Below are 10,318 nucleotides of genomic sequence, written 5' to 3'. Positions count from 1 at the left end.
TTTATAAGCTAATATGAATATAGAATAAAAGGTAATCAACTTTTTTTCTTCAACTGTAAAAATATGTTTTTTATATATATGTTAAAGATTTTTTTCCAATTAACTAGTAAATAATTTGACAAATGTACAAGCTAGTCATAGGTAAAGCTTCACAATAGCTTTAAATAGGCTTCACACAGGTTCAAATTTAAGCAAGCAACCATGTCTGACTAAATAGCTATTGCTAATCATTACTTAAAGAATAATTGTATATCTTAAAATAAATACTTTAATCCTTTCTATGTTAATATAGCTATAGAATAAAGTAGGGGAATCAAACATAAGGTCGGGGGGTCTGAATCAGCCTGGCAGACCCCAAAACATGGCTTTGGAAAATGTTGAGGAGGAAATAGATTTTCTTTTTACTTTTAACAGTATTTTCTCAAGTTTAAGCGCTTTTGCTCCATTCACACTGCACCAAAATAAGTAATAGAAACACAATTAAATTACATTAAAGTCACTGTTTTGTTGTGAAATAACAAAATTTGAACAGTGTCCAAGTTAGTAAAAGCTAATATTCACTTCCTTCTTAAGAACTGCTCTGAAGCTTTTGATTATATTTAAACTTTATGTAGTATTCCCCACGTGAAAAATGTGACTAAATGTTCTGTGACTACTTTGAAAAACATAAGCATTTAATCCACATTTAATAAAAAAGGAGGTCTAGGGCTGCTGAGTAGGTCTAGTAGCTGGATGTTTTTCAAGCAAAAGGGCTTTTTGTGTGTGTGGTTTCAGGTAAATTTGGGGGCAATTTGAAGAGTGACAAACAGCAGATATTTAAAGAGTAATATTTAATATTAATGTTAAAAACCCTGCATATAAGTGTGCTTTCCTGCTTTTCCACTAGAGGCCAGTGTACAACAAGCTTTAAACTAGACTCGTGGTTTTACTCCAAACTTTCTCAGTAATTTCCTCTTAGAAATATTTAATAACAAACCTGGGGGGGAAAAGCACCCGGCCTCCACAAAAAGGCATAAAAATGCACAACAAATCAGATAATTCAAGTAAGAGTGACCATGTTTTTAATATCTTAAACATCTGTGCAACATTTTTCAAAATGTTACATCACTGCATGACCTGTAATGTTTCACAATATTTACAAAAAAAATGCTGCGTACATCAAACCATTAAAAAAAGTCCAAACAATCTCAAAATAATGGACTCTGACAAACTATCCCTAGCCCACATTAATGCAAATAAAGAAAAATAAACAAGAGCAATCAAGTGCACATCATACTTCACGCAGGTCTATTTTTTGTAAAGTATATATTAGTGAGAAAATATATACTTAATTACAAGTTGAAGAAACAAAATACTGACAACGAAAGGATGGGAGATTTAAAGAGCAGAAACAAACACTGGAAAAAATAAAACTCACACTCACACCTCACACAATCACAGGTGGAAGGAGACAGGAGGGTAAAATAGACTGCACGGACCACCTCAAACACAAAAAATGCTTTGAACTCTTGACCACGAATTACAAGAAACCAATAACAGATCCGTAACACATGGGGTTCCGGTCACAAGTGCAGGAACCTGCATGTCATTGCACAAAAACCAAAAAAGAAAACATAATTTGTTTTGTTTTTTATTTTTTTAAAAGAGGTGGAGAGAAGGGGAGACGAGGCAGAATGAACTTTACCGAAACAGCTCACATGTTCTCCACAGCGAACGTCACATTTTGGAAAACGGCCGGAGGACATCTCCTCCGAAGGTTTACAGTAAGACAAAATAACAAAACCTCGACTCTCAAAAGGGTGCACGCTGAAAATAACGGGGACGTGTTTTTAAACACATTCTTCACAGGTATTGCTTGTTGTTGCCGCTGTGAAGGTAACAACAATGCCTTGTGTTCGCGTTTGATTCTGATATTTTTAACAGTAAACAAAAGAGAAAAACAAAGAAAAAAAATTAGCTTTTTTAAAAAAACAAAAAAAACATTCTCAGTTTTTTTCAGTGTGCACAAAAACACAATAAGGTAGAGAGACATCTCATTGGAAAATACAGTACAACTTGACTTAAAAATGCAGGAATTTGATTTGACTTAAAGGCTCTATTTGTTATGGATATGTAGTCATAGTAGTGTTTTCATTTGGAAAGCACAGAAATGGATGTTTCAAAGGGCAATTATATATATTTTTTTTTTTCAGTTTTTGTTGCACAAAATTTCACCCTTGATGTCAGGTAAAATAACTAATTTGTTTAAAAGGTCTTTTTAGTTCTTGCTGCAAAATATTGGCCTCTAATATCTGTAAATCTACCAAAGATGCAGATATTTGGCCGATACCAGTGTCAGTATGGATATTTGGCCAATAATGGTGCACCCCTTGTTTTAGAGGCTGACAAAGGGGAATCTGTTCTTTCAGTAGTGTATTATTTGGTTTTAACTTTTTATTTGTTAGAGTTCTTGCGTATAAAGTTCAAGTAACAGTATTTTAGTTCAAACTTTGAGGCTAATCGGGTTAACGGTTGTGGCTGGCGTGTAAAAATAAAGCTACACATCAATTTCTACTTCATTGCTCTCAGGTTAGAGCATCAGAAAAGATGACTATTAAGAAAAAAAGAAAGAAAGAAAAGCAAAAGAGGCAACACAGAAGAGTCCAAACAATGAGAGATGCAGTGTTTCGCAGTGTTGATCTTTGCCATCGATTGGTAATATTGCACTTGGTTATTCCGTAGAGATTGCCGGTGGTTTTGATCCGTTTCCAATACTGTCAGACCGATCGAATGATGATTCTTCTCAGCTTCAAACACTGATAACTTGTAGTGTTCAAACTGCATTTATTACCAACATCAGATGTGCATATTCATAAATAAGATGCTCTTTTTCTCTACCATGACACAATCTGTAACAAGTAAAAACATGAAGACTAGAAAACCTCACTGTAATTAAAAAGACTTATCTGTAACGTTCACTTCTTAAATAAGACAGAATATGACCTTTTTGTTTGTAGTGGACTCTGAATACATGATCAATTCACTTGTTAAAAAAGGAAAGAAAACATACATATACACATATAAGGCTTGAGTTCTCAACTCTTGGTAGTATTATTGCCATCTAGCATATTTGTAAAGCTTAAAATAAATATGGAGTACTGTACATAAATAATTTACATCAATATGAAAAACAAACAACAAGGCCTCTAAAATGGAAAACCAAAATAAAATAAAAGCGCTTTCACTGCTCTGGAAAGCCCAGTTAGTGTTGCTTCAGATGCCTCGGAGGTCAGTTACTCTACTGAAAGCTGTGGGTAAAAACACGTGGAGAACAAAAATAAAAACAGTCACTGTACAAACAAGCATGTGAATATGATCGCGACAATCAATGACATGATCGTTCGATGCAGCCTGTGATTCTTGTTGCTGAAGGAAAAATCCACCCATGTTAATAACTGGCCAAAGTTTGTGATTACAACACAAAGCAAACTGAAATTGTCTGCATTTTCAGATGTAGTGGTTTATGGTTTTTTGACTTCCAACAATGAGAGTTAAAGCTTTCAAATCTAAGAGCAGGGCTTATTTTACTCATCATACTGAAAATGGACCAGGATGAGTCTCTAAACATCTCACAGTGTGTTTATATGCATGTAGCGATGGACTTTTATGGTTTCAGTAATCAGGGAGCAAAAGATTTCTCCTGAAAAAAGCCATTTTACATGTAAGCACTCGAGTGACATGAAGTTAACCCTATGCCAACAGAGCATCCAGCTATGCCATCTGCAGATTTAAAATAATGTCAACCAAAACCTCATAAAAGAGGACATAGAAGAAAAAGTCTTAATTAGACCACTGATACATATTTCCCAATTAGTAGGTGCTAGTGCCCAATCTAGACCAGCTCTATGCATTTGCAACACAAAATACTGGTCCCAAACCTGGAGCGGCAGATGTCTGAGACTACATGAAATGCACAGTGATTTCAAACAGACAGCACACAGATTCTTTCCATTATGATTGTAGTTCCAGAGAACTTTCCCCAACCCTTGTTCAACCCCCAGTATCTACTACCTCTTGTTTTACAGTGTATTACAGATGCATGCCCCTCAAAAAACAACTTGTATAGATCCCAAAAACATTGGCATTAGCAAGGCATTAGCATGCCGCCCCCCCAACAGAAAACAAACACTAAAACAAAATGCCGGTCTCAAATTTGGACCCACTGGTGGGAGAAGCTACTGTAAGAAGTTACTTAAACTTGTACAACCTAATACTTTATTACATTTGTTTTAAAACTGTCAAAATGCGGGCTGGTCCTCAAGACACAACAAGGCAGAAGTGGCTGCGCTACATCCATCAAGCTGACGCCAAATCTGACGCCTATTCCATAGATTTTTACAAAATAAAAACTGCCACTCCCAACAGCACTGCAAAATTGCCAGTCACAAAGCTGGAACCACTGACATCAGAGATTATGGGCTGGGCTGCTATTGGAAATTGTGTTCACTGATACTACCCCAAGCTACTGTGTCACTGTGTAATGCAACCCTATGTGGGGTTCTCAAAGCTGTTTAAAGGTAAGCTAAAGGCATCTAAGACAAGACAAGATAGCTCAGGGTCATATTATCTGGTGCCAAATCTATAAATGCTAACCAAAGACCAACGGTCCAAAGGCAACCAAAAATGGCCAACCCCAATGTTGGAACTGCTCATGACATTAAATTTGGGATGGGCTACCTAAGAAATCCAGACACTTCACTCATGCACCCCTTGAAATTCTGTTCAAAATTAATCTCCTGCCACTGAAACAACCCCAACTCACTTGCTACCCGACGCTACGCAGCCTCAAAACTGGTTCCTCATTCCGTTATTCTGTGCCGCAACTCAGAAACCACAAAAAACCTCAGCCCCAAACCACTGAAATCATTAAATCAGGGATGTTTTTCAGAGATGCACCAAGACCACCAATATCCATCAATTCATCATTTCAGTAGCCTAAAATGGGCTAAAACTTGTTTTGCAATGTACACTTGTTCCAGTTAAAAACTCTGCACAGCCAGCAGATGTAACGTCAGCGGAGTTAACTACAGTGCATGTAAGCACGCTGGCAGAAAGAGCTCAACTTCTGAAGTCCAACATTAATTAATAGCATTTAATTTACAACAACATAAAAAAAAGTCTTGCCGTTTCAGAAGCTGGACAACCCATGTTTAGGACTTTTCCCCCATCATTTTTACTTTAAATGAATGAACCTCTTCTAAAAACAATCATTGTGGAGGTTTTGGAAAATTAAGTGTCTGAGTGGATTTTTCCTTCTGAAAACACTCAAAAAAAGTTTTTGTTCATAAATTACAACACCTGAAAAACCCAGAACCAGACCAAGTAACACGACTTTCCTGTCAACGTGGTGACTGGTGGAGCCGGCTGGGGTCTCGGTGGGAGGGATACAGGCTGTGGGTGGACAGGGATACAGGGTGTGGGTGTGTGGGAGGGTAGGGATACAGGGTGTGGGTGAGGTGGGACACTGAACACTTTCTGCTGGTAAAGTTCATTCTGTGTTTTTTGAACTGTTTTTTCTCCCCATTACAAATGAACACTTAGCTGGAGTGACTACTGTTATGGTGAGCTCATGTCAGTTTCATCGCTGTTCCCTTACAAAAATAAAACAACAAAGAAAAGAAAAAGAAAGAAAAAAGAAAACAGCACATCTTACAGTTCATCATATAAAAGCTTTAGGCTGTATTCTTATTTATCCTATGCATGCGGCCATATGCGACCGCATTTCTGAATAGAAACCAAGACATTGGTACACTTCTGCTTTGTTTTGTACAATAAAAGATAAAATGTGCATTAGGTACGGTTGTACATGACATTGTACAATATTTACATACAATTCTTAATAGCATGAAATTTCAGGATTATCTATATACATATTGAAAATGTATCAGAAATATTTGGACTGTCTATTTTTCTTAAATATGTAAGGTAATGCTTGTAGCTTTTTTTGTTTATTTTACTATCTTATACTAGAAAAAAATAGTTAATTCAGTGAGCTGTAGACAAATTGCAACCGTTTTTGATGTTTTTCTGTATTCATGTTTTTTCCTACAGTCTATAAACTGTAGTGGTGATTGGAATTTCCAGCACCTTCTGTGGTCAGTCATTAAGTCAAGTTGATATCATGGAACAACGATGTACCACTGAAAGTCCACGTGTAGCACCTGTTAGAGAGCTCAGATCGCATCAAGGCTGAACGGACAAAGTCTCCGAAAGGCTCTGAGGACGTTCTTGGGCCAACACATTCAATGTTATCTGGATATCTTCCTCCTCTTCGGCTTGGGGAGCTTCACCTGACGATCCCTCGACGGGATCTGATGGCACACACACAGGAAACGGTGTGGTGGTGAATGCGGGGGAAACAGCAGTGCATGAGAAGAGAGGAAAAGCGCAAATACTCACTGTGCCCGACATCTTGTCTAGCTCGCTCATGGCCTCGTGGATAGCAGCTTCCAAGTGATTATTCAGTTTCCCCGGTCTGTCAGACAATATTTATATTATTTACTTTTAAGCAGAAGAAAACTTTACAATTATAAACTACAACAAAAAGGTAGCTTAAAAAATAATTATTACACTTGAATCCATCTACAGGATGAGGAAACTGACCAGAGAAGCAGCTGGTTCAACTCCATGTGACCAACGTGTTTATTTATGCTTCTAATGAACTTCTCATAGCTCTTTAACTGAAAATGTCCCACTGTTGTAATACAGGAGTGAGACCTGCTATATGGTTTGGAGATGGTGCCAAGCGGTTCATGGATGTAGTGAAGGAGGACATTCAGAGGGGTGGCATCACAGGAGGAAGCTAGCGTTAGGGTGAGATAGAGGCAGATGATTCCCTGACGGGAGCAGCCAAAAGAATAAGCAGTGCAGGAAAGATAATTTAGAAGTTACAGGGAAGTATATGATTTTATATACTATTTGATCTTTTTGTAATTTTACACTCTTCTAATATTTTGACACAAGTTTATAGTATACACTGTGATGACTTCCATCATTATTTGTTGTTCGGAGGATTACAGAACCTCCAATGTGTCCATATTTGGGTGTTAAAATGATACGAGTGTGCTGTAACACATAGGTCACTTAAACAGACCTTTAAAGCTTTAATTTTGGATTATTGAAATAAAAGACTAGAACAGTTTTTAATATCTACCCTGGAAAAAAGAAGCTGTACATGTGTAGTTTGTGGAAACAGAGCCACTGAATAAAGTATTCCGACTCTACCTCTGTCATTTTAGTTCAGTCACTTCAGGGTTAATGGTCTATTTTTGCCCCAAAGCGTTTAAAGTTTTATTGTTTCACTTAAACAAATGTTTGCCTCTCCTTTGCTGCAGGACACCATCTTTAACCACTAGGTGTCAATGCCACTTTGGATAAAGATCATCAGAGGAAGCACGAAAAGGCCTCGCTCAGCTCAAACTACAGCAAAGGTGGGTTTATATTATTAATGAAGCACCAGTGTGCTGGGTGAGGTTACTTACTTTAGGCCTCTTTTGGCGGCGCGGTCGAATGCCTCCAAGTCATGAGTTAGTGTTTTCAGCTTCTCTGGCTCTACCTGCACAAAGAAAAGTGGAATCAATTTGAGCACATTCAGCACCAGACTGAAAATTTCCCACCAAGCACCAGGAACTGATGCTCAATTTGAACTCCGGTTTATCACTTCGGCGCGTCTAGCGGATAATTTGGCAGTCACCGTTTGTCGGACATGCTCTGTTCTGCACTTCTGATTTGGCAGGTAAAGCCGTGGATGTGTTTTTGGAGTAATTTGGAGTCCATCTGCCTCGATGGCCGCTGGACAGAAATTTAAAAACCTCTATTTCCTTCTGACTTTTCAAAGCTGCAATATTTGAAAGTTACAGTCAAATACGAGTTATTCTCGACTTATTGGCAAGCAACTCCCTTTAATTGGAAGATAATTCATTGTAATCCAAGACTCGCTGAAACTTTTAATACTGGGATTGCTGCTCATAGCCTCCTCAGGCTGAGGCGCTGGCTGGCAAAATGGTGACAGGTGGTGACAGACTACCCCGGCCCCTCACCTTGGCCTGCTCCCGCAGCTGCATGGCAGCGCTGTGCACTTGCTCATCCCCGGCCAGCTTTGCAGGCCACGGCGGGAAGCCCTTCAGCTGGCCCCAGACCAGCTCTCCCATGTTGAAGGTCCTGGACCGGTAGTGGAGCAGCTCCGACGAGGGCGAGTCTGGCTGCCGGAGGTCCTCCTCACTGCTCAGGCTCTTCGTGTCCGAAGGGCTGGGCGCCATTCCATTGAAGTGGCCGTTGTAGTGGCTGTAGTCTTTGGCTGTAGCCAGAGGGCCCTCCAGGCTCGTGGAGGAGCTGGGTGACTGGTCGTCATCCTGCCGTGGAGGGCCCAGGACTTCTCCGTAGCCCCGGGTGTTGAAGTGGGGCGTGGTGCCGTTGAGATGGGCGCAACGTTCCACCGTCTGCTCCAGACGTTCCTTGTAGTTAGCTGGTGCCCGACCGCAGTTGTTGAACCGGAAGCTATCATCGAGGTAGGCCTTATCGTGGGCCATCACCAGGCCGTGGTCGTTGGACCCATCGGTGGGGCAGGGTGGCGCAGGGGCCAGACTGGCAGGTCTCTCCATGCAGGGACTACTCCTTACTTGGGTCGAGCACTCCAGGAACTCCTCACCACCCCAGGCGTTGTTGTTGTTGTTTTGACTGTCAAAGCCTCCCCCATGATGAGTGTCCCCATCCCACTGCCCCCTGGGAGTCCCGCGTCCAGGAGAACGGAAGTAATCATTGGCTTCAGGGCCATCCGGAGTGCTCTTCCCTGGATCCATGTTCTTCTGACCCCGCCCAGGCCTCACCTGCCGCACTCTGGCTTGCTGGGGTATGGTCTCCCCTTCCTGGTGCCCATGCAGGACTGCGCTGACTGCCTGGGGGAGGTTGACAGGTTCCCTTATGGAGGCAGTGAAGGCACTCATGGCACTGAGGGCGTGCACTGGACTCGCCTGCGTTGTCCCGCTCACTGTCGTGGTGATGGTTACATGCACGCCTTTGCTGGCTGCGTCCACAACAGCTCTGTAGATGGCGTCCACAGATTCTGGCCCTCCGCCGGGGGCTCTGTCAGAGCTAGGCGTACCCGCAGGAAGTCCCTCACCTTGGGGCTGCTGCTCCTCCCCAAATTGTGGGTGTGGCAGCATCCCCTGCTGTGGATACAGAGAGGGGCCATTGTGATTAGAAATGTCATCTAAAACATCTGAAATACTGCACAGATCAAAACATGACTCATTGCTCCACCTGGTAGTTCTGGTAGAGGCAGGCCATGGAGCCGGAGTTGGCGTTGTTGCTGTCAGCGTAGGGCGGGTTGTCGGAGAAGTGCTGCTGCCCCTGGTAGGCAGGATGAGATACCACTGCTTGCTGCATGCCCTGATGGACCTGCTGCGGGTACATCTGACCTCCACCGGCGTTGACATGTGGCTGTAGAGCGCCCATTCCACATCCAAGTGACGAGGGGTTTCCTGCAAAACAACAGGGAGAGGCCGGTGAGCTCGAACCATCAGACATGGTGTGTATTTTAATACAGACAGCACTGATACTTCACGACTAAGGAACTAAGCAATATTTTATATTTTTGGTAAAACATATGATAAAGCATGCTGAAGTGTAATTCTAGTTACATTTTTTAAAACAATCCACAATATTCACTGCATTCATCAACAAGAATGGATGGCCTACATCAAGGATGTCAAACAAAGGACCTGTGGCCCCCAGCCAGACTACCAAAGGGTCCAGTGTTTGGAGCCTTCACTGTATTTCGTAGAGGTGGGAATCACCAAATTTTTAACATTTTTCTGTAACTGCAAATCAGTACCTGTTTTAACCAATAAGATAACACAATCGTCAAATGGCCATCTATTTCTTGTGGACATAAGGAGATTGCTTTCCTATTTTTTTTCTCATTTTTCAGTTAAGTTAACTTAATATAAGTTTGTAGGATTTATTGTCATTTCACATGGTATTTACAGAAATCCACAGCTGAAACGAAATGTTGTTCCTCACCAGCCTCTGCAGTGCAATAATCAATAACAAATTATTAATAAATTAATAATAATTTTGCATTCAAACGCTGCAAGAACTTTTCATTTCTTATACCTGATACCTTTTTTTGTAAGTGCTGATCTAAAACCTGAATTTAATAAGCAGACAGCCGCAGACTGGCACTCATTCCTCTTATAATTCTTTAAACTCAAATAAAAGAGCACGTGCTAAGGTGCACTGTAGTGCAGTGTTGACTGTCTCTAATTTGCAGATAGCGCAA

At 40.9% G+C, this 10,318-nt stretch overlaps 1 protein-coding gene across 1 annotated transcript; it reads right to left on the bottom strand.

The window, feature by feature from the left end:
* Window positions 1-1,979: 1,979 nt before the first annotated feature.
* Window positions 1,980-9,873, bottom strand: LOC102200502 (methyl-CpG-binding domain protein 5-like). The gene is made up of 5 exons (XM_005738667.1): window positions 9,298-9,873; window positions 8,079-9,206; window positions 7,521-7,594; window positions 6,439-6,514; window positions 1,980-6,350 (listed from the first exon to the last, which is right to left on the bottom strand). The coding sequence occupies exons 1-5, from the start codon at window positions 9,562-9,564 to the stop codon at window positions 6,288-6,290; spliced, it is 1,608 nt and encodes a 535-aa protein (XP_005738724.1). The 5' UTR covers window positions 9,565-9,873; the 3' UTR covers window positions 1,980-6,287.
* Window positions 9,874-10,318: the final 445 nt, after the last annotated feature.

The sequence above is a fragment of the Pundamilia nyererei genome, unplaced genomic scaffold (assembly GCF_000239375.1).
Source record: "Pundamilia nyererei isolate P.nyererei 1_Seehausen unplaced genomic scaffold, PunNye1.0 scaffold00085, whole genome shotgun sequence".
In the NCBI taxonomy this organism is placed as follows: Eukaryota; Metazoa; Chordata; class Actinopteri; order Cichliformes; family Cichlidae; genus Pundamilia; species Pundamilia nyererei.
Note: the sequence above shows the minus strand (reverse complement) of the source record. Positions and strands in the feature narration are given on the sequence as shown.